The sequence below is a fragment of the Rattus norvegicus genome, chromosome 8 (genome assembly GCF_036323735.1).
Source record: "Rattus norvegicus strain BN/NHsdMcwi chromosome 8, GRCr8, whole genome shotgun sequence".
NCBI classification, from domain to species: domain Eukaryota; kingdom Metazoa; phylum Chordata; class Mammalia; order Rodentia; family Muridae; genus Rattus; species Rattus norvegicus.
In genome coordinates, this window is record NC_086026.1 from 82,546,212 (window position 1) to 82,571,076 (window position 24,865).

Here is a 24,865-nt window from a genome sequence, read left to right on the forward strand (position 1 = left end):
GTGCGGTGGCTGGGATGAAGTTGAGAGCTGCTGTTTCCTTCGGGAGGCTGGGGCTGGGCGTGCAGAGGGGCGTGGAGCCCGGGGTCCTGGGGCCTGAAGGGCAGAGAGCAGCCCGGGGCGCAGAGGAGCTGGACTCAAATTCAAGAGGGTTTGGGGGTCTTGGAGGGGAGCGCGGAGCAGTACATTGAGCCCTTGCGCCTTGCACAGGTTGCGCAGAGCCAACCAGTCTTGGGCCTTGGAGGGCAGCGGGAAGCGCAGAGCCCCAGCTGCGGGGCGCGGGCGGGAGGCGCAGGGCCGGGGGTACTGGGCCTTGGAGGGCGCGGGGTGAGCGCAGGGCCTGGCGCACACGGTCCCCCGGAGCGCAGCGCAGCCTCCCTGAGAGGCCGCGGTCCTGAAGCCCCGTGCGGGTGCGGGTGAGGGTGCGGGGCTCCGCGCGCCCTGGGTCCCCGCCCCCGAAGCCCGGCCCCGTGCTGGGCTGTGGAGCACAGGCAGGGCGGGGAGGCCTCGGGGCCGCGCCACGTCCCCTGAGCGGCCGCTGCAGGCCGGGGGCTTTTGTGTCCGCGGAGGCCGCGTCTCCCTCGCGCGCGGGCGGAGCGCTGCGCAGCGCGGCCCAGGGCGCGCGTCTTCTCCCGGCCGGGCGCGGGCGCCGCCCCCAGGCCGCGGCCCTGAGCCCGGCAGAACCCGGCTGAGCCCCGCAAGCGCTCGGAGCCCCGAGGCCTCGGCCGCCTCCTAAACTTTTCAAAGTCGGCCCGCGGCCCGGCCGGCCTGGGCTCCGAGCTCGGCCGGGAGGATTCCAGGGACCAGGAGGAGGACCCGGAGGACCAGAAGGAGGACCCGGAGGAGGAGGGGCCGCCGCATCAAAGACACCGGCTTCCCGCGGCCCGGGGGCGAGCCATGCGCGGCGGTCGGTAATGTCAGCAGAACAGGACAAGGAGCCCATCGCGCTGAAGAGAGTTAGAGGTAACCTAACCGGGTTGAGAGGACTGGGTGAGCGCGGGCCCATGGGGAAGCCACCGGGGCGGCCCGGGCCTAAGTGCGCGGCCCCAGGCGCCCGGTGTCCCCACTTTGTGTGCAGACGTGCAGCGATCAGCATCCCTTCCTACCCGGTCTCCCCTCTCCTGCTTCCCACCACACATCACAATAGACACCTCGGGGCGAAAAAGATACACCCGCGAACAATACCCACCCCCCAGAAAACTAAGTTGTACTGCCAGAGAGTTGAGGCACTTTGAGGAATCACCTCCCTCCAAAAGGGAAACACATATTCACTATATTTTCCTTTAGTTTAAGGAGAGGAACTAGATATATTCAGAAGGCGTTTTCTTTATTAACCAATAAGATTAAGAATCAAATCATACAAAATCAGCTTCCTGCATCATTGGTTTTCTTCCTTGCAAACTAGTAAGGAATGTGAATACCTTACTGTCGCAGAAAGATGTCCTGAACAAAAGGTACTGCATGTAAGTTTAAAACACACACACACAAACACACTACCAAATACCATCTGGGAATATGGGGATACCCGCCAGCTCTTATTTTCAGCTCTGGATGGGTTTCTAAGTCTGGGAGTCCCAAAGTTTGTTCATTGTGCAAATATTTGTTGAACATGTACTAGGTACTAGGTACTGTTCTTGGCGCGGGTTAAAATGGTGAATAAAGAATGTAGATGCTCACCACACAGGAGTGCACCGCTCGTAGGCGATATACACGGTAAAGTACTGTGCAACATACCATAGCAGGGGATGGGGGTAGAAAGACCGATGGAGAGGGGCAGCCAAGAGTGTGTAGAAGGTGATCAAGATGGGCTGGAAGGAAGAGGGCACAGTCCCTGTCATACCTCGGGGGTGGGGTTGGGGGAGGCACTCCAGGCAAAGGGAACCAGAGATGTGAAGGGTTTGGGTCTGGTTAGCCTGTGCATTCAAGCAGTGGCAAGGAAGCTGTGGTAACTGTGGCAAGGTGAGCCGGGACAGTCAGTTATGATGGACTGAGGATAAGTGAGTGTGTCTTGAGAGTCATTAAGACTGTCTTTTGCCAAGTGTGGTGGGCAGGCCTTTAGTTCCAACACAGCAGAGGCAGAGGCTGAGGCAGGTGGATGTCTGTGAGGATGTTTGAGGCTAGCATGATCTATATTGGTGAGTTCCAGTCCAACTAAGGCTTCATACTGAGACCCTGTCAAAAAAGAAAAAGGAAAAAGAAAAGAAGGAAGGCAGACAGACAGATTTTGGCTTCTACTCTGAAATGGGAACTGGACAGTTTTTCAGAATAGCAGTGATTGGGTTTCTAAGGGGTTTGTGTGGGTGTTGTGTAGAAGATAAGACTGAGGGGAAGGGCTGAAGCAGGAAGGCTACTGCATAACCTTTCCATCAAAAAAAAAAGGATAAGGTGCACATAAATGGGCAAATTTTCATGTGGCTTATATGAATACAGACATCCTTTGATGTTTTGACTTCAGAATGCACATAACTGAACTGCCTCGTGACATCAGTGCTGTGGCATCCAGAAGACGTTCTCTCAAGTGTTTAGGTAGAATTCCCTTTTTCTAGAGCTTGGGGGAGGGTTCAGTGGGTAAAGTACCTGCCCAACAAGTGTGAAGATCGGAATTCAGGTGCCCAGAACCCGAGTAAATGTCAGGTGGGTGTGGCAGCTCTCCTATCACTCCAGCAGGTAGAAGGGGAGACAGGGATCCCCAGAGCAAGCTAGACTCTGACTTGGTGAGCTTGGGTTTCAAGTGAGAGATCCTGCTGGAATACATAAGTTGGAAAGAAATGAAGAACCACCTCTGGCCTCCACATGCACATAACCAGGAAGAAAAGGAGAAGTGGGCTTTTTTAGTTATTGAAGCAAAAGTTTTAACTTTGAGCAGAGCATCGCTTTTAAAGGCTCGATGTCCAGACAACCTTTCCTTTGGTGAATTTTTGTTGTGTTGCTGTTGTTTGTCTGTTTTGACACAGGATCCTACTGTATAGCCTTGGCTCTCCTGGAACTGACTATGTAGACCAGGCTAGCCTGGAACGCACAGAGATACGATAGCCTTTGCAGAGAGTGCTGAGACTAAAGATGTGCACCACAGTGTTCCGGCTGGTGGTAATCCTGCGTTGTTTGTGGTATGACTTGCCAAAGCCATTAAGGAAATAGACCCTTCTGAGATGCGCTTTTCCCCTGAGATTTTCGCAATAAAGTTTGCCTGTTATTATAAATTGCTTCGGGATTAACAGAAAGGAAACAGCTCTCGGGTTTGTGTCTTTGATCATAGCTGTCTGTTCTAACTAAACGTAATGTTAATTAAAACGTGTTAGCATTTGATAGTGTGGCCGAGAACAGGGATAATCCTTCATATTGCTGTGTTTGCAACCGCGGCAGCAGTAGGGAGTTGGCTCAGTTTTCAGCTCAAGAATATTCTAAGAGTTAAATCCCAAAGTACAAGAAAACACACAGCCGATGTTTTTACATCATGGAGAGTATCTTTGTAATAACTCACTTCTAAACATTAATTTTTTCAGACACTTTTGGATTGGTTCATAATCCATAAAAGTTCTGTGTTTCCCCCCCCCCCTTTTTTGTTTTGTTTTGTTTTGCTTTGGTTTGGGTGTTTTATTTGTTCGTTTGTTTTGTCTTTGAGGCAGGGTTTTTCTGTATGGTCCTGGTTGTCCTGGAACTCACTCTGTAGACCAAGCTGTCCTCAAACTCACAGAGATTGGCCTGCCTCTGCCTTCTGAGTGCAGGGGTTAAAGGTGTGCACCACCAAGGCTTGACTGGTGTTGTTTCGATTTTTAAATAGGCTCATGTTTTGTGGTTCAGCTGGTTCCAACTCCAGGCAGGCCCCTGCCTCAGCCTTCTGGGGCAGAAACTACATGAATGAGTACATCCTGCTTCTATCTGAGCTTTTCTGACGCACAATACTGTTGAAATTAGCTGCCCTGGGACTCCATATAATGTTTTGAGACTGTTTGCCCGACGTAGCTTTTGTAGGGTGTAGACTCTCGAGCCGGGCTCCTCGGGGTGTTCTCATTCACTTGTTTTCCCTGGTAGACCTCGTAGTAGGTTTGTGTTTATTTCGTGTGTATTAAAAGATTTCATTAAATTCCTGACATAGGATAAGATTCGTATACATATGTATGTGTATGTCATAGATACACATATTTCAGTTAAAATGAATTGTTTTTTAAAGGAGATTTATTTTATTTCAAATTATGTGCATATGTGAAGGAGAGGAGCCTGTGCACGTGAGTAGTAGCAGTAATCATAAAACTAGGTGGGTATATGACTCCCTGGAGATAAAGTTACAGTTGTGAGCAGCCTGATATGGGTGATAGGAACCAGACTCCCATCTTCTGCAAGAGCATGTGCTCTAAACTCCGGAGCCGCCTCTCCAGAACCTTAAGTGAACTGTTAAGAAAGTAATACAGCCAAGCAATGATGGCGAAAGCCTTCAGTCTCAGCACTCAGGAGGCAGAGGCAGGTAGGTCTCTGTGGTCAGTGTGGTTTTCGAAAGAAAGAAAGAAAGAAAGAAAGAAAGAAAGAAAGAAAGAAAGAAAGAAAGAAAGAAAGAGAAAGAAAGAAAGAGAGAGAAAGAGAGAGAGAGAAAGAAAGAGAGAGAGGGAGAGAGAGAAAGAAAGAAAGAAAGGAAGAAAGAGAGAAAGAGGAAGGTAATCTAGGGGCTGGAGGTGGCCCAGTACTCAGTAGTTCAAAGCACTTACTGCTTTTTCTTGCAGAGGACCCAAGGTCAGTTCCCAGCACCTATGTCGGATGGCTTACAAGGGCCTCAAACTCCAGCTCCAGGCTCTGGTTTCCAAGGGGCACCTGCAGTCTCTCTCACACACGCTTGCACATGATTTAAAATAATAACAAAAGTATTTTTAAAAAAGTAAGATGGCTTAGCAGGTCACTGTTTGTGATGTAAACCTGGTGACCTGAGTTGGGTTCACAGAACCTCTAAATAGAAGGAAGAAAACTGATTTTAAAAACTTACCCTGGGTTGGGGATTTAGCTCAGTGGTAGAGCGCTTGCCTAGCAAGCTCAAGCCCCTGGGTTCGGTCCCCAGCTCCGAAAAAAAAGAAAAGAAAAAAAAAAAACTTACCCTTTGGCTGACATGTGTATGCTGTGGAACATCTACTCCTCCACACATAATGAATGAATGAATGAATGAATGAATGAATGAATAAATAAATAAATAAGATACTACAATAGATAGAACTCAGGTTTGACAAAAATGAGAAGTCATTGACTGAGGACTTTGCTGTAGCATTCTTTCTAGATCATAATAAGTCAGGTGTGGTGGCGCACACCTTTAGTCCCAGCACTTGGGATGTAGAAGCAGGTGGATCTCTGTGAGGTCCAGGCTAGCGTGGTCTACAGAGTGAGTTTCAGGACAGTTCAAATGCCATAGTGAGACCTTGTTTTAGAAAGAAATACAAAAAGGCATCATGATATCTTGTTATTAAAATATAGATTTCCTTGGGACTTGGTAGCTAGCTTAGTAGTTAAGAATGCTGGCTGCTCTTCTAGAGGACCCAGGTTCAACTCCCAGCACCCACTGTCAGCTCCCAACCATCTGCAACTCCAGTTCTGGGGCTCCAATGCTCTTTTCTGGCCTCCTTCAGCACCAGATGCACACTCATGGTGCAAAGACAAACATGTAGACAAAGTAAAAGGAAATAATTGTTTTTTTAAAAATGCTTTTGGGAGGCTAAGGATATAGTTCAGTTGGGTAGATATTTGCCTAGATTGTGGGGAGCCCTGGATTTGAACCCAGCTTCAGATAAACTGGATGAGGGGGCACATGCTTTTAACCCCAGCACTTGGGAGACAGAAGCAGGTTGGTCTCTGTCTAAAGAGTGAGTTCCTGGACAGCCAGGGATATTAATGGAGAGACCTGTCTCAAATAAGCAAACAGAGGAAGTGGGGGAGGTGTTTCAAGGCCACCCATGGTTATTTAGTGAGTGAAAGGCCAGGCAGTAGATGAGACCCTGTCTCTACAAAGAGTAAACCATCAGAAAGAATTCCCACCGAGGCTTACTCTGGAGGGGAACCCCCAAGAGAATAGAGGAAGAGAAACAAACTCACAGATGGAGAAGGAATTGTGAATATTAATGCTTGAGTTAGCAGTAGCATAAGGGAAGGGCGACATTTAGAGAAATAACAGAGAGGAGACGTGACAGTGGGCAGTATCTAGTAAATGCCCCACTGAGAGAGATGTATGGAGGGTTAGGATTGAGATTGGAGAAAGAGGGACAGAAGAGCAAGTGGAAGGACAGGAGGGAAAGGTTTCCAAGTTTAACATCGGACTGTGCGTGGCTCAGTGCATCATCAGGAATCTGAGGCTGACTCAGACCCCACCCCCACCCCACCTCCACCCCACCCCCAGGGCTTTCCAGTGTATGCAGAGAATACACCTGGCATGGCTTGTAACTTAAGCCAATGGATTGTGTCAGAAGTGGAGACCTGGAAGTCGTAGGTAAACAGGTGACTACTAATTAACATCTGGGGAACACACAAGCTTACCCGAGAGAATGAAGAGCCTTGAGGTCACAAGCGTTGAAAATACTAACATCTGGGAGACAGGTGGAGAAGACTGGAGCAGAGCGAGAGAGCTGTCAGAAAAGGAATGCTGGGAGGATGTCACACGCAGAGGAAGAAGAGTGCACGTATGAGGGACAAAGGGATGAATCTGGGTGTTTTGAAGAACATCTATTCTTCTTTAAAAGAATAAGTTTGGTGGCACATGACTTTAATGCAAGCACTCGGGAAGCAGAGGTAGGTGGATCTTTTGAGTTTGAGGCCAGCCTGGTCTACAGAGTGAGTTCCAGGACAGTCAGGGCTACGCAGGGAAACCCTGTCTTGAAAACCAAACAAAACGTGATGTGTGCATTATTATGTGCAAGCATGCATACCTGTGTGGATTTATGTGCACTCCATGTGTGCAGGAGGACTCAGAGGCAAGAAGGCGGCTTTGAATCCCCTGGAACTGTGGTTACAGGCAGTTGTGTGTCGGTGCAGAGAACTGAAGTCAGGTTCTCTGTAAGAGCAGCCAGGCCTCTTAACTGCTGAGCGTCTCTCCAGCCCCCCGTGTGATTTTGTTGTTATTGTTGTTTTTAAGTAGACTCTTCTGGTTTGTTTTGAGACAGTATTACCCCACGTATCCCTGGCTGTTCTGGAACTAGCTCTGTAAACCAGGCTGGCCTCGAACTCAGAGATTTGCCTGGCTCTGCTTCCCAGGTGCTGAGATTAAAGATCTCATTATCATCAACACTGGCTGGCCTAGAACTCACAGACCTCTGCCTCTTGGGTGCTGATATTAAAGTCATGCCATACCACCACCCAGCTGGTAGAGTATTATTATATAACACTGGCTGGTCCGGAATGCTGTTTAGATAAGGCTAGGGCTGGTCGAACTCACGGCTATCTACCACCCTCTGCCTCCGGAGTGCTGGGATTCAAGGATATGTGCTGTCTTTGCCCAGATGGAACTTTTTTAAAAAAGATTTATTTATCATGTATACAGTGTTCTGCTTGCATGTATGCCTGCAGACCAGAAAAGGGCACCAGATTACATTACAGATGGTTGTGAGCCACCATGTGGTTGCTGGGATTTGAACTCAGGACCTCTGGAAGAGCAGTCAGTGCTCTTAACCGCTGAGCCATCTCCCCAGCCCCCCAGATGGAACTTAAAAAAAAAAAAAAAGATTTATTTCTGTGTGTCTGACTCTGTCTCCCTCACTCTATTCTTCCTACCCCCATCCCTGTGTGTGTTTTGTGCATGTGTGTACAAGGGTGTGTGTGTGTGTGTGTGTGTGTGTGTGTGTGTGTGTGTGTGTGTGTGTTATACACACTCTCTCACACCTGTCCTATGCAGGAGCCTAAATGTCCAGAAGGGAGCATTGTCAACCTTGGGTTGCAGGCATTTATAACATCCATGTAGATTCTGTTCCCAGACTCCTGTGCTCTGAAAGCTTTAACCGTGGAGCCCTCTCTCCAGTCGCCTGCATTCTGTCTTTAACATGTTGACTGGCAGTTGCGTGTTTTACTTCTCAGTTGTATGACAGAAGTATCTCACAGAACATCTTATGGGATGAAGTTTTGCTCTGGCTCACATTTTCAGGTCCCACAGTGGGGAAGGGACAGTCATGATGGAGGCTTAGTTACATGACTGCAGATAGGAGCAGGGAGAGCTAGACCAGAATCAAGAATAAGTAGAATCGGGCTGGAGAGATGGCTCAGCGGTTAAGAGCACTGACTGCTCTTCCAGAGGTCCTGAGTTCAAATCCCAGCAACCACATGGTGGCTCACAACCATCTGTAATGGGATCTGATGCCCTCTTCTGGTGTGTCTGAAGACAGTGACATACTATACTTATATATAATAAATAAATCTTAAAAAAAAGAATAAATAGAATCTTATAAGATCAACCTCTACTTGTGCCAGTAAACACACAGAATCCCTTAAAGCTTCTCTGCCTTCAGAATTGGGCATAGTGGCACAAACCTGTAACCCTCAGAAGGCTGAGGCAGGAGAATCTCATGCTAGAGTCAGCTACATGTTTGTCTCAGAACAAAACCTTCTTGAGCCTCTGTGGGAGATGTTTCCATTCAAACAGTAACAGTGTCAATCTAAGACATACAGGTGCTCTTTTCCCCAGTAGCTGAAATGTGTCCCCTGTTTGCACACAATATGGTAACAGTCTCCTTATTTGAACACACTGCCTTCCTACCCCTTCCCAAGCCGATTCTTCAGATAAGGTTTCTCTTTGGTTCTTGCAAAGTCCTGGGTTCCCCTCGCACATGTTTATCCATCTGTACAGCTACTTACAGTGGCAACTGCCATAACCAAGCACCAGCGCTCTGCCGGGTGATTCAGATGGATGGCCCTGTTTCTCTCGGTCACCCTGTCCACTAGTTATTTCAGTAGGGCTTATGTTTATGAAGTTGATGCTGGGATGGAAAGATGGCTCAGTGGTTAAGAAGACAGCATCGAGTCCTTTGGATTACAAATGGTTGTGAGCCATCATGTGGGTGCTATGAATTGAACCTGGATCCTTTGCAAGAACAAGTGCTCTAAATGAGATCTCTCTCTCTCTCACACACACCACCACCACCACCACCACCACCACCACCACCACCACCAACAACAACAACAACAACAACAATGATTTGGGTTTGTTTCTTTTAAATTTATTTTTTTAAGATTTTATTTTATTGTATATGAGTACACTGTAGCTGCCTTCAGACACACCAGAAGAGGGCATCAGATCTCATTACAGATGGTTGTGAGCCACCATGTGGTTGCTGGGATTTGAACTCAGGACCTCAGGAAGAGCAGTCAGTGCTCTTAACCACTGAGCCATCTCTCCAGCCCCCAGTTTGTTTCTTTTAAAAGACTTATTTATCTGGGTTCGGTCCCCAGCTCCGAAAAAAAGAACTAAAAAAAAAAAGACTTATTTATTTATTTTATGTATATGAGTGCACTGTTGCTGTCCTCAGACACACCAGAAGAGGGCATCAGATCCCATCACACATGGTTGTGAGCCACCATGTGGTTGCTGAAAATAGAACTCAGGTCCTCTGGAAGAGCAGTCAGTGCTCTTAACCGCTGAGCCATCTCTCTCCAGCCTGGTTTTGGTTTTTTGAGACAGGATTTCTCTGCCTCTCTTCTGAAACTTGCTCTGTAGACCAGGCTGGCTCTGAACTCACAGATATCTGCTTGTCTCTGCCTCTAGAGTGCTGGGATTAAAGGCATATGTCACCACTGTCCGGCTATTTTTATTTTTTAAAAATATACTTTTATTTTATATGTATGTATTTTGCCTACATGTATTATATACCTGGTGCTGGAATCAAAAGCATGTGCCACCACACCTAGCTTATAAATAAATAAGTGTAACAAAGTTCTTTTAAAAGACAAGCAAAGGGGCTGGAGAGATGGCTCAGCGGTTAAGAGCACTGACTGCTCTTCCAGAGGTCCTGAGTTCAAATCCCAGCAACCACATGGCGGCTCACAACCATCTGTAAAGAGATCCGATGCCCTCTTCTGGTGTGTCTGAAGGCAGCGACAGTGTACTCACGTATATAAAATAAACAAATTTAAAAAATTAAAAAAATAAAAGACAGGCAAAAGTAGGAGGAGATATAAAATCATATCTTCTACTTCCAAAATCGATAATGAATGTGTCTACAAATGAAAAAGCCCTGGGAACAAAGCCTGGGAGTAGAGTTTTGCTTGGTGTGTGTAAGGCCCTGAATTCAATCCCAGTTCCATTTAAATAAAGAAATAAAATGTAAGGGCAAAATACAACTTTCCCACTTAATAATCTTTTTTATAGTGTTCGCATTTTTGAAGGTGTACTGTTTAACGTATTTTTATTTCCTGCATGCTGGTGTTTTGCCTGCATGCATGTACGAGGGTGTTAAACACCCTGGAATTGGAGTTGCAGACAGCTGTGAGCTGCTGTGTGGGTGCTGGGAATTGAACCCAGGTCCTCTGGAAGAGCGGTCAGTGCTTTTAACCACAAACTAATTCCCCAGCCCTAAGGTAATGTTTTTTTCAAAGTGTTTTTCCTTAATCCCTAGAGCAGTGGTTCTCACAGGTTGGAGGAGTTATCTAAGACCATTGGAAAACACAGATATCTAAATAACAACCCACAACAGTAGCAACATTACTGTTATAGTGGTTAACATGTCAACAAAAATAATATATAGTTAAAGTAGCAACAAAAATAATGTTATGGTTGGCTCACCACAACTGTATTAAAGAGTTACAGCATTAGGAAGGTTGAGAACTACCGCTCTACAGGATTCTTTTTAAAAACTTGTTTGAGGGGCTGGAGAGGTGGCTCAGTGGTTAAGAGCACTGACTGCTCTTCCCAGAGGTCCTGAGTTCTATTTTCAGCAACCACATGGTGGCTCACAACCATGTGTGATGGGATCTGATGCCCTCTTCTGGTGTGTCTGAAGATGGCTGCAGAGTATCCCCATACATGAAATAAATAAATCTTAAAAAAAAAAAAACAAAAAACAAAAAAACAACTCGTTTGAGCATGAATGTGACTCAGTTAACACAAGTGTTTGCTTAGTGCGCAGAAGCCCTGGACTCCGTTCCCAGCATTATTTCAGAGTAGTGACATGTACCTGTAATCCCAGCACTGGAGAGGTGAAGGCAGGAGGCTAAGAAGCTCAAGGCCATTCTTATCTACATGGTGACTTAAAGGCCTACCTGGGCTACACAAGCCCCTGTCTCAAAAAGAAAGGAAAGGAAAAAAAATAAAACAGAAAGGAAAAAGAAATTTTCCTTTAATAAAGAAAACACTATAGTTTGATTTCTTTTAGTTCTATGAAAGGCTAGTGAATTTCAAATTTTAACGCTGTTTCTTCAAAAATATTGTCTTGGGAGGCTGGAGAGATGGCTGTGGTTAAGAGCACTGGCTGCTCTTCCAGAGGACCAGGTTGGATTCTCTTCACCCACATCAGAGCTCCCAGCTGTGGGACTTTAGTTGCAGAGGATCTGATGCCCTCTTCTGGCCTCTGTGCACACTGCAGGCATGGGGTACACAGAGGTACATGTGAGCAAGAAGAAAACCAATGTAAATTTAAAATAAAAAAAAGATTAAAAAGGTAGTGTTGATTTTATGAGAATATTACTAGGCGTCCATCTGTATACACGGAAGGAAAACAGGTCCATGGACAGCGAGCTGGGCGTCTGAGGGGAGTCAGCCTCGTGGTTGTGTCTGGCTGATGGGACTCGAGATGCTCTGATTTGGAGACAGAAAGCACACCAGGTTCTTATAGTCATCCGCAAAGTAAGTGCCCACAGTAGGGTATTAGGATTTTCCTGGATGTGGTGGCTATTGGAGACAACCACCATCTCTGAAGCTTTCAGAGGTGAACTCCGAGGGGGAAGCATGTGGACTATAAGCCAGACCTCAGAGAAAATCATACTACACGGGAGGCATGGTACTCCTGCCTCGACTTGGAGGAGAGGGTTGAAGTTCTGTGCATCAAACCTGGGTGTAAGGCACATGTGAGGCAAAGGCTCTGCTCCAACCCAAGCCCTCCAAGACTTCTAAAAAAAAATTATTTACCAAGAGAGGGGCTGTTTACTGTGGTGTACGGTTGTAAGCATTACAGCTCTGTGGGGACGGGCTCTCCCAGGGGAAGTGTTGCTGCTCTGAGGGGAAAGGTATCCTGGCAGTTGGGAGCCAAATCACATTGCACAACAAACCTCACGTAAGGGATTTATTGGGAAAGACACAAGAGGGTGGCTGCCTCTGCTCAGGTGAGAAGCAGCAAAGAACCGAGCTGGAGGCAGGTTTTCTTTCGAGCAGACTTTCCCAGATTTCCAGGGTGGCAGCTGGTGGGATTTCAAGTCCTGATCTTGGGGCGAGCCCAAGGATTGGTAAATTTTTTGAGCTCAGGGATTGGTGGGTTTTCAAACCCAGAAGTGAGCTCTGACGTTTTATCCTACATTCCCCTTTTTTTGTTAATTAGTAATAAACAATCGGGTGTGGCACAACCAATTTAAGCTTACCCTCGACCAGCTTACAAGTAAATGAGACTCAGACTATGGCTACTTTGTCTTTGGCATTCGACGGCTGAGGTAGGATTAAGCAGAGGGCTGGAGCAGCAGGTTTCAGCATCTCAGTATCCCCAAGAGTGAATCCTGTCAGGGCTGCCCTCTCAGTCTCCCATTCTGCACTATACAAAACCGTACATGGACTACACAGTTCTGTGAAGACATTCGTCTGCAGTGTGCACCATGCACAGATCAATCTGGGACGATTTTTCTCTGCTCTTTGAACAGATGAAAGACACCTTTCTTTAAAAGTTAGTTTGGATTATGTCAGACTATAGTGTCAATTTTTTACTTATAGCATTTAAAAGAATAGTATGGAAAGTCTTGAGGACTTTGGAGTCAATCAGATCTATTGGCTAATGTCTCAGCCAGTCTCAGAGCTGTTCTCACATAAGCAGGATCAGCACACACATTTCCTGTCTTGCTGATGTCACCAATCTCCCTCTTTTTGGTTGTAGCCATGGTCTTTAGGGCGTCTTCCCCAGTCAAGTCTTATTTTCAATGATTTGGATGGATGATATAGCATTTCTTTTCCTGTCAGAACAAACATAAAATCTCGTCCCCAGCGTAACATATCTTCCTTCTTCCATCGTGGAATTAGGACTTCTCTAGGCTAGTCTAACTCCACGGACCTTTCTAAAACCCAGTGTATCTTAGTGGTTGTTTGATTTGTCTCATTGACTGTCAACAAAGCACATTTTAAACCACCTTTGGGAAATATCAGATCCCCTTCTCTTCTATGAGCATTTCCTTCAAAGTCCTGTTAGGTCGTTTTATGATGGCTCGACCTGTAGGCCTGTAAGCTATCTCCAGAATAGATGTCATGCAGTAATGTCGTCACAGCTGTTGTGCTCTAGTGGACATGTATGTCTAGGCATCATCAGTTTTAATCTGTAAAGACTTCTCCGAGACAGCCATCACCTCTGATAAATGTGCTGTCTCAGAATCCTCCCCTCAGAACGCCAGGCAGAAGTCTCCTGGAGCTCCAAGTGTGTTCCTGTGTACTATGTATCAACATGTGCACATACTGCAATACTGTGTACTATGTATCAACATGTGTACATACTGCAATACTGTGTACTATGTGTCAACATGTGTACATACTGCAATACTGTGTACTATGTATCAACATGTGCACATACTGCAATACTGTGTACTATGTATCAACATGTGTACATACTGCAATACTGTGTACTATGTATCAACATGTGTACATACTGCAATACTGTGTACTATGTGTCAACATGTGTACATACTGCAATACTGTGTACTATGTATCAACATGTGTACATACTGCAATTCTCCAGACTCCACACAGTGAAACACACAGACCATTGCTTGGCATTCCTTTACGTTCTGCCTAAGCAGAATCTGGATTTGTAATTCAATATATTGCATCTCTATGGACCACCATTCTAATTCCTCAAGCCCCCGTGGAACCTGCTTGTTTGCAACTAAGTTTTTTGATGTTATTGTTAAGTTCCAGATTGGATTCTTTTGAGAGTTAAAGATTTTGATTTAAAGATTCCTTGAACCTCTCTTTTATGGTCTCTAATTTAGTATCTAATTTCCCAGTCTGTTCTTTCTCCAAGTCTGTCTTATTCTGATTTCTCCCAAAGATGACATACAAAACTGTAATCGTTGACAGAATAGCCATTTGTATGCTGATAAGCAAAGGAAGATCATATCAAATCCAGAAGCATTGTATTATTGTGTTTCCCACCATCCCAAATATAGAAAACATTTTTCTTTTATAATTTCAAATCTCTCCCTAAAGATTTATTTTCTTAACATTTAAATTAAATTTTTTTCTCTCTATGAATTTTTTTATATTTAGCTTCCCTTCTCTTTTATTGTTCTTTAAACTCAATACCTTAACAGTTAGACTCTTGGGACTTTTTAGTTTGTATCTTGTGCTGTGTTAGCCCCACCCCAGCTAGCTCAACCCGTAGAGCATGAGACTATGAGTCTCAGGGTCATGGGTCTTGGTGCCAAAATGTACAAACCATTTAATCTTATACCCAACTAGGTTACAAATAAATGACACTCAGACTATGGTTATTTTATTTGGCTTTGACAATTCCTGGGAGGGTCATCCCTAATCTACTTTTCTAGCTGCTGACATGGCTACCTCCCCAGCAGTGTACCCTATATACTTGCTGTTTTTCTTGGCCATGTACTCATGGTTCCTCTCCCCTCATGGCAGCTTCCTCCTCTCTCTTGTTCTTCCTCCTCCTTTCCCTTGTCTCTCTCCTCCAACCAGGTCATTCCAAACCCACCTACCTCTAATCCTTCCAGTAATTGGCTGGAGCCAATTTTATGTAACCAATAGTATTAGATCAAGGAACAGTGTTTACACAACAGAAGCTTGTAAACATGAGAAATCTCTTGTAGGCCTAGACCTTCAGGTATAGAATTTATCATTACTATACATGGCAACAGAACAAACCTCAACAATTAAGGGTCAGGAAAGGGGGTCCTGTTATCATTAGACTACTTCATGCTGATTAAGGGCACCTAGGTCCTGGGGGCAAACTTGACATTCAGTGTCAGGGTATCTGAGGTCTTAGGCCTCTGGTCCTGTATTTAGGGGCTGATAATCCTGTAGTAGCAACTGATCAAAAATCTGGATAGAAATCGTTCAGATCTGTTGTTGAAGAAATCTAGACAAGTAGATTAGGTCACAGGTTACAATTAGTAGAATTAGGAAAAGAAGGAAAAGGGGGGAAGTGGGGGGATTACAAAAAGCAGTGTCCAGGGCTGGAGAGATGGCTCAGTGGTTAAGAGCACTGGCTGCTCTTCCAGAGGTCCTGAGTTCAGTTCCCAGCAACCACATGGTGGCTGAAAACTGTCTGCAATCCCAGAAGTGAGCTCTGACGTTTTATCCTACATTCCCCCTTTTTTGTTAATTAGTAATAAACAATCGGGTGTGGCAGATTTATTTATTATATATACAGTGTTCTGCCTGCATGCATGCCTGATCCCATTACAGATGGTTGTGAGCCACCATGTGGTTGCTGGGAATTGAACTCAGGACCTCTGGAAGAGCAGTCAGTGCTCTTAACCCCTGAGCCATCTCTCCAGCATAAAGATATCTTAATGTAGACTTAAATCATGGAAGTTAGGAAAAACGAGGAGCTCAGAAAAATCCGGTGACATGGCCAACAGTGGGTAGGTGTGGGCTCCTCAGAAAGAGGGCATTCATTATCTTTGCTTTAGTTACATAAACCATTTTAGTGGCTCTCGAGTTACGTCTCTAAAGACTGACTAGAAACCTTTCATTCATCCCTTTGCCTTGTTGTTGTTGCTAAGTGAAGTTACAGGATGCTTCAGAGATGCCCTCGGTGAGATTATACTGTGATGAGGGGAAACCAGGGGCTGCTGGAGTGACAAAGGGGTGGAGTCCGGAGCTGCAGGTTTGCTGTTGGGGACGAAGCTGGCCTTCAGCAGTTGCTATGCTAGATCCCTGCGGGAGGGGCCCCTCCCAGTTTCCTGCCCTTGTAATTTTCCCTGTCTTTGTATCCTGCCTTAATCCTATCACAGTGAGATCTGTGAAAGCAGTTTCACCCCAAGTGGGAATATTATTGGAATTTACTTTTTTGTAGGTGGTGACAGTGGACTGGATGGGTTAGGAGGGCCCAATATACAACTAGGAAGCCCAGATAAGAAAAAACGCAAGGCCAGCACACAGGTGAGTTGACATTTTTTAAAAGTTATTTTTATTTTTGAGATCTAGTGTTTTGTTGTTTGTTTGTTTTAAAGCAAGTGTGTGTGTGTGTGTGTGTGTGTGTGTGTGTGCGCGCGCGCGCGTGCGTATAGGTACCCCAGGAGGCCTGAAGTTACAGGCAGGCAGCCGTGAGCCACCTGAAATGTGTGCTGGGAACTGAACTCAAGTCCTGGAAGAGCAGTGCTCTTAAGCCCTGAGCTGCCTCTCCAGCCCTGATGTTTTCCTCAGTAACAATTTTCGCTTGGGGTGATCAGGGAGATATGTGAGGAACGTTATTTGGCCATTGTTTGCTTCCTGCCTGCTTCAGAGCCTGACAGAGTGTTCCACACTCAGCGTGCTGTTTGCTCGTCTAGCCTGCAGTTCTGTCGAAAGGTTTTTAGATGGTTTTAACTTGAAGTAATTGTTCTGTCATTGTGGCAACCGATATTGTATGGATGTCATGAAGTAATTGTAGTGGAAGTCTTCGTTGTAACGTGTGGTTATAATAAACACACGCAGGCATTTATTTTTTTATGTTTATTTGTGTATTTATGTGTATGTGTATGAGTGCCTGCATGCATGTCTGTATATCATGTGCATGCAGTGCCCATGGAGGCCAGAAGGGGGCGTTGAATCACCTAGAACTGGTTACAGATGGTTGTGAGCGCTTGTGGGTGCTGGGAAGTAAACGCCAGCCTCTGCCAGGGCAGCAAGTGCTGTTCCCAGGGACCATCTCTCCATGGTTTTATTTGGTATAAACTGGAGCACTCTTCAGCTGAAAAGGAGTATGAGTTACTTTGATAGGAATCTAAATTATGTTTTGTTTCCATTTTGGCCACTGTCTGTTAAATCTGAATTGTAACCATTAAGATGTATAGAGATTAGGGCTTTGAGATTGCTTTAATTATGGCTCTTTTGACACACACACACACACACACACACACACACACACACTTGGAGCTTGTTTATCATTGTCTAGCTTTATGACTATTTGGAGTATAAAAAAGTTTCGATTGGAGTACTTCAGTGTTTCAAGATCGAGAGTGGAGCTGCAGGCAAGCACACATACCAGAAAGTTGTGGCGGGCCTCTAAAAATGATTTATTTATTTTTATTTTATGAGTATGAGTGACGGTCTGCATATATCTCTGAATACTACATGCATGCCTGGTAACCATGGAGACCAAAAGAAGGCATCAGATCCCCAGGATCTGGAGCTACAGACAGTTGTGAGCCACCGCATGGGTGCTGGAACTGGACCCTAGGTCCTGAGGAGCAGCCAGTGCCCTTCACTGCTGAGCAACTCTCTTGCCCAATGATGGGCTTCTTTAGAGAGTTAAGCAAAGTTTGAACTAGCGACAGCAAGTTTGGGCTAGAAAAGAGGGCCTCGTCGCCACTCACAAGTGAGAAAAGCGTGTTTTATACGGTGGGCGTGTGCCTCTATGTGCCAGTGCTGGTGGAGGCCTGAAGAAGGTGTCAGATCGCCAGGAACTGGACTCATAGATGGCTGTGCTCCATGTGCCGGGCACCAAACTTTGGTCCTCTGGGAAAGCAGTAAGTGCTCCTGACCACTGAGCTATCTCTGCAGCTCCGTATATTTCTATCAGGTATAATTAACTATAGACATCAGGAAGGGCAGTGGAAGGGACTAAATTTGCTTCAGGACTGTTTGTTTTTCCCTTTCTGTCCTCTCTGCAGGGAGCTTCCTTTCCTCCGTTGTCTGAGTACGCACCACCGCCAAATCCAAACGCCGACCACCTCGTGGCTGCCAATCCCTTCGATGACAGCTACAACACGATTTCCTATAAGCCACTGCCTTCATCCAACCCTTATCTTAGCCCTGGGTATCCTGGATTTGGAGGCTACAGCACGTTCAGAATGCCACCCCACGTCCCTCCAAGAATGTCTTCTCCCTACTGTGGTCCCTACGCACTCAGGAATCAGCCACATCCATTTCCTCAGAATCCTCTGGGCATGGGCTTTAACCGGCCTCATGCTTTTAACTTTGGGCCACATGATAACTCGAATTTTGGAAACCCACCTTATAATAACGTACTGACACAGGACATTAACATGCCCAGTCAGCATTTTAGACAAGGCTCTGCTGAAAACTTTAGTCAGATTCCCCCGCAGAATGTTGGCCAAGTATCTAACCCTGACCTGGCATCTAATTTTGCCCCTGGAAATAATTCAAATTTTAACTCTCCCTTAGAATCGAATCACTCGTTTATTCCACCCCCAAATTCGTTTGGTCAAGCAAAAGCTCCACTCCCCAAACAAGACTTTACGCAAGGGGCAGCCAAAACCACGAATCAGAATTCTTCCACTCACCCACCTCATTTAAATATGGAGGATCCAGTCAATCAGAGTAATGTCGAGTTAAAAAATGTCAACAGAAACAACGTCGTTCAAGAGAACAGCCGTTCGGGCAGCGCGGAGCCCACCAACAACCACGCGAATGGGACCCAGAACAAGCCCCGGCAGCCCAGGGGCACGGCTGACCTGTGCACCACTGACAAAAGCCGCAAGTTCTCCCTGCACCCCAGCCGGCACGGCCATTCATCTTCTGACCCTGTGTACCCGTGTGGGATTTGTACAAATGAAGTAAACGACGATCAGGATGCCATTCTGTGTGAGGCCTCTTGTCAGAAGTGGTTTCATCGCATCTGCACCGGAATGACCGAAACAGCCTATGGGCTGTTGACAGCTGAAGCATCCGCAGTGTGGGGTTGTGACACGTGCATGGCTGACAAGGATGTCCAGCTAATGCGCACTAGAGAGGCCTTTGGTCCACCTGCCGTGGGCAGCGATGCCTAAGCATGGTTGTCAGCTAATGTGGGTTCATTTTTTCCCTGTAGAACAGAGATTTGGTGACATGGGAGTTTAATGTTTGACATTATTTTTTTAAATGCACACAAAAATATTACATTTTAGTTCTTACTAACATAATGCTTCATTTTATTGTTTTTTGTTGTCTTAAAATGAGATTAATGTGGGGGGTTGCTGTAGAGACATCTATAAATAAATGTTCATTGTTATTTATCATAAACATAAAGCCTCTTGAAGCTTCAAAATAATATATAACAAAAGTAGGCAGGTTGTAACTTTGAAAAGTTAGAGTCATTGAAAAATGTTTATCTCAGTGCTAAACTTTGACTATGTGGACATACATAGTTGGTTCAAGAGTAGATCAATTTAACATGTTCTCTGAATACAGTCTGTGTGGGGATAACGTAGGGGGATGTGGATCTTTAATGGATTTAATTTTTTTTTTACTTTATTGTTAGAATTTGACACCTGGTTCTTCCTCTGCTAGGGTCTTTGAAATATGTGAATTTCATTGTTCAAGCCAGTCTTTCCAGGATATTTATGTAGCTATGAGACACACTGGTGGTATAGTCTATTCCAAGTAGCATCTGCTAGTTGACGGGTGGGTCGTGCCATGTACAATTGCTGTTATCAGCTCGCCGGTTTTAGTAAAGTTGGCATAACATGGTTTCCACGGATGTTGTTTAGAATTGTGCTGGCATTATGCTCTCAGTTTTTAAATTATTCTTGTTTCTGTTAATGCTCTCCACACAATAATGCAGTGTCTTTAAAACTGTGGACACCTTCTTCCACATGCTTCTGAACTGGGACAGAAGTGGCAGTGTGGTCTTACAGGGCTCCGCTGCTCTGAGTACTAAGCACTGGTGGTTGGAAGAATGTTCTGGAGATCTGAATCTGTAAGATGAGCCTCGGGGAAGTTCAAAATCCATTTCAAGTAAAGGTCGGTGACCAGCCAAGGCCAGATCTTGCTTGGGGCTGTGCTTCAGGCTCGGTGGCTTCTGCTGTCACTGGGGACAGTGTGAGAAGGCACCTGAGAGGAACTTACCTCCGGGTATTTTAGTAGACGATCCTAACCTGTGACTTTCTAAACAAAGGGTGTGTATGACAGCAGGTAGCAATTTAGACAATGGTAGGGCATTGATGACTGTCCCAAAGAATGCTTTGATATTACCAGTGTGACCATAAAACGTTCTGAATGTGGGACTGGCAGCCTGGCACTGTATACAAGAGCCCCTGCTACTCTTGCAAGAGGTCCTGGATTCAGTTCCCAGAACCCACAGTAGTCAACTTACAACCACCTGTACCTTCAGTTCCAGGGAACGATGCCCTCTTCTGGCCTTTATAGGTACTGCACACAGAAAACATCTTAAACCGTAATAAAGAGATTAAAATTCAAAAGCTCTGAATACTATGCTGCTCTTAAAGAGGATAATTATTACAGTAACTGGGAGGGAAGGAGGGTGGAGACAGCAGCCACAAACTTAAGGCATGTGAAGAGTTTGACTTAAGGGCTGGAGAGACGGCTCAGCAGTTAAGGGAACTAGCCGACTCTTCTGAAGGACCAGAGTTTGATTCCCAACACCCTTGTGGCAGCTCACAACCATCCATAACTCCAGTTCCAGAAGATCCCATACCATCTTCCGACCTCCTTGTGTGTGACACAGGCATACGTGCAGGCAAAACATCCATTCACTTAAGAATAAATGAAAAGAAATTTTGACTTAAAAATCTTTGTTAATGAACAGAAACCACACTTTGACACGGTAGGACCATACCTTGCACAGGTCATGGGTCTCGGCACACTGAAGCTCGGTTAACATGAGCCATGGCTTTGTCATTCTCCCTTAGCCCTAGGCCATTATGTAATGGAAGGATTTTTATCATTTGGGCCTGTTTTCTAGAAAGTATCAGTATCTATAATTCAGACAGGACTAGATCGGTAGGTATGCATGGCAAAGGCCTTTGTAGTCTTTTTTTTTTTTTTTTTTTTTTTTTGGTTCTTTTTTTTTTTTTTTTCGGAGCTGGGGACCGAACCCAGGGCCTTGCGCTTCCTAGGTAAGCGCTCTACCACTGAGCTAAATCCCCAGCCCTGGGCCTGTTTTCTAAGAAACAGCATGCTCCAGTTAAGAAGTAGTAACTAGGGGCTGGGGATTTAGCTCAGTGGTAGAGCGCTTACCTAGGAAGCGCAAGGCCCTGGGTTCGGTCCCCAGCTCCAAAAAAAAAAAAAAAAAAAAAAGTAGTAACTGTTTGAATAGTTTACACAGTTGACAAGATGATGAATTGTGTGAATATTAGACCTCTAATACCCTGTTGGTAGAAAACAGTATTTCTGATGTAGATTATTATTGACTTACACTTTTAAAAAATACATAGTGCTTTGGAGTGGGGGAAAATACAGTGCTTGAATTTTGACATAATAGCTTCATGCAGTACAAGGTAATGCAAGGTTTTCTCCACCTTCCCTGGACTGGCTAGGCCTGGGTGGTCATGGAATACATATTGTCATGGTTTGAGGAAATGAAGTGACAGTGAACTCCGTAACTAACGTCTCTTCAGGTGCAGACTTGAGCAGTTGCAGGAAGCCCCACAAGGTGGGGGATACCTGCCATGTGATGGTGTTCAGTGTGACCCCTTATTCTCAGGCTGTCATGCCTGTTAGAGCTAAATTCCTAAATGTTTAAAGATATGGTTATGTTTTTCTTGAAATTCTTTTGAGTGCTGACTTTTTAAAGATACATCTTGGTTTGTTTGTTTGTTTTGCTATATAGTTATTTTATTTGTAGACATTAGATTTTTTTCTTTTCTCTCATTGAATATTTTTTCTCCAGCTCCCTATGTATCTTGTTTTTAATTATATGTATCTGCATGTGGGTATCCATAGAGGCCAGGGGAGGGTAGCAGATCTCCTGCTGGAGTGAACAGGCAGTCGTAAGCAGCCTGTGGTGGGTACTGAGAAACAAGCTCTGGTCCTCAGCAAGAGCAGTACACACGCTTACCCCCTAAGCCTTCTCTAGCCACTGAGTCCTGACTTAGGGGGATTACGTGTGCTCACTCCTAGCATTAGGTCCTGGCTCGGTGACCTGAAAGGAACAAGATGGCTGGTACTCTCAGGAGTTAACGCTTCACTGTGGTAGTATTGATTTGGTTGTTGTTAAAATGGGTTATGCAGTTCAATAAGCCTTTTATTGCTGATGGCTTTAGTGGTCAGCTGTCTTTGTGAAGAAATGACCTCTAGGGACATATGATTTATTTCACTTTATTTCTAAGGTGCTGTTTTAAAAAATGCAGATGAATTTCAAGTGTTTTACGTTTACCAAACACCATAGTAAGACTCTGTAAATATCAGAAGAACCAGCTGATACACACCTTTAATTCCAGCATCCAGAAGACAGAGGCAGGTGGATCTCTGAGTTCCAGCATAGCCAGGCTCCACAGAGAAACCCTGTCTTGAAAAACAGAAACAGAAAAGAAAAACCACTGGAGGCAGAGACAGGGGGATCTCTAGGAGTTTCAGGATAGTCAGGGCTACAGAGTGAGACCCTAACTTTACCCAAAAAAAAAAGAAAGAAAGGAAAAGAAAAAGGAAAGTCTTACATTTATTTCAGCCATGAGTCATGGCCAAGCTTCAGAAATCATAGCTGATGAGTATCTTCACATTTGAATTAATTTTCTTACTAGTTAACACATTTGTCTTTACAAAATACTGTCAGAAATATGAGCTATATATAGATACATTTGGCGATGAAAGGATGAATTATGAGTATAGCCAGAAAATTGGTCTCATTTTACACAAAGATGTCTGTTACACAGCTTGACATGACTTTCTTAGGAAATGGGATAAAAAGCTCCAAACTTCAAAAATGTATCAGAGGTGAGGAGAGGTATGGGCAGAATTGTGTCTTTTCTGGTCTGATCCTTTTCCTTCACTATGAGGCCTCCCCTCCTACACATGCCTCTCACTTCTGCATCTTAAGTTGTGCTGAAGTTGAACCCAGGCAGGTCAGTGTGTATACCTGGGCTCACTCCACAAAGCCAGTCCCGGATGAGGTTGTAAAGCATCAGTCCCTGGACTGAGATACGGCCCAGCTCTGAAGAGCACTTACTACGCTAGAGAACCCAGCTTCTGTTCCCAGCACCCATGTGCGACTCCAGGCCTGGCGGATCTGATACCCTCTTTTGAGCTACTATGTGGGAGCTGGGATTTGAAGCTGTATCCTCCAGGAGAGAATTTTTTTTTTAAATTAAGTTCCCAACTGGTTCTTTTTTTTTTTAAGGTTTATTTATTTATTATATACATTGTAGCTATCTCAGACACACCAGAAGAGGGCATCAGATCTTATTACAGATGGTTGTGAGTCACCATGTGGTTGCTGGGATTTGAACTCAGGACCTTTGGAAGAGCAGTCGCTGCTCTTAACCACTGAGCCATCTCTCCAGCCCCCGAAGCCAGTGCTCTTAACCCCTGAGCCGTCTCTTCATTGGTGGGTGTGAAATTTGAAACATGGAGCATGTGCGCGCGTACACACACACACACACACACACACACACACACACACACTAGTTATTTTCTGAGGAATTTCCTTGCTTGTTCATAGAGGGTTTCTGGTCCACATGCCTCAGATATTCCAGGACACACAGATACTGCAGCAGCTTAGCTTAGCTAATCACAGAAAATGTATCTGTCTTCAAATAGAGTGCTTAGAATTAGATCTGTGATTCATATCTTCTCGCTGGAGCAATGCTGCTCTTGTGGTTCTTGCTACCCAAGTTAGAAGGTTACACACAGGGATCCAGGGTTTCCCGCACTGGTGTTTTATTCTATGTAAGTAAGTAGAATATAATGACAGCCAGGTTCTGAGTTTTGCTTTTTTTGTTGTTGTTGTTTGGGGTTTTTTGGTTTGGTTTTAGTTTGGTTTGTTTTTCAGACATCCAGTTCTCCCTAGTGATAGGAAAAACTCTTAATGATATTGGTCATCATGCAATCTGATGACTTACCATCATAAAAATATCAAACAACTTCATCTAGTCGTCTTTCGAACTTAATTTGTTTTGAACAAATTGGCATGCCAGCATTTCTCCCACAGCCGGGCTATAGAACATTAAGCAGACACAGGAGCAGGTTTTAAGGGGGTTCTGAGTGTGCAGAACTTTGCTTTTGTAGTGTAGAGAGGTTTTGTATGCATGTACAATTGTGCTGTTTTATGCTTTCCTAATTTAAAACGTTGAAAATCTACCAGACCCACAGAGCTCATTTGTAAATAATGGTCGGGAAGTCAGATTGAGAGGGTTAGAGTCTTAGGGAGGGAAGCCTGTGAAGGTTAAAACTCTCCTAAATGACACATTAGTGTAAGAGAGACAGTAGCGGTGGCCTTTCGTGCTCCTGATGTGGTTAGGAATGACACGTTCACTGGGCATGCCCTCTTACCATCTGCTGTAGAAGGGAGTTTGTCTTTTTTCCTCCAGGATGCTCCAACTTCCCCAGCTTTCCTCTGATCAGAAGTTGCTTTGTGAGCTTAAATGTGACTTGGTTAGTAGAGCGCTTGCCTAGCATACATGAAATCCAGGTTCCATCCCCAGGACCACAAAAACTGGTCCATGGTGGTTGGTACCCACCTGAAATGCCAGCACTTGGCAGAATGAAGCAAGAGGATCAGAAACCCAAGGTCATCCTCAGCTACGTAGCAACTTTGAGGCTAGCCTAGGCTACATGAGACTGTCTCAAAAAGGAGGGCAGGGGAGAAAGAATGAAAAGTAATGACTTTGTCCTGTG

The 24,865-nt window shown here is 45.1% G+C and overlaps 1 protein-coding gene across 1 annotated transcript; it reads left to right on the plus strand.

Moving 5' to 3' along the window:
• Positions 1-654: 654 nt before the first annotated feature.
• On the plus strand, positions 655-19,315 carry Pygo1 (pygopus family PHD finger 1). Its single transcript, NM_001191117.2, has 3 exons — positions 655-960; positions 16,167-16,252; positions 17,965-19,315. Exons 1-3 carry the CDS (start codon positions 912-914, stop codon positions 19,081-19,083), a joined length of 1,254 nt encoding a protein of 417 aa, NP_001178046.1. The 5' UTR covers positions 655-911; the 3' UTR covers positions 19,084-19,315.
• Positions 19,316-24,865: the final 5,550 nt, after the last annotated feature.

Bases quoted from the DNA above. Each gene is read 5' to 3' on its own strand.
- Pygo1 (NM_001191117.2), top strand. From the start codon at position 912: ATGTCAGCAGAACAGGACAAGGAGCCCATCGCGCTGAAGAGAGTTAGA. The intron at 961-16,166 runs GTAACCTAACCG...ACTTTTTTGTAG, and splicing joins CGCGCTGAAGAGAGTTAGAG to GTGGTGACAGTGGACTGGAT. The intron at 16,253-17,964 runs GTGAGTTGACAT...TCCTCTCTGCAG, and splicing joins AACGCAAGGCCAGCACACAG to GGAGCTTCCTTTCCTCCGTT.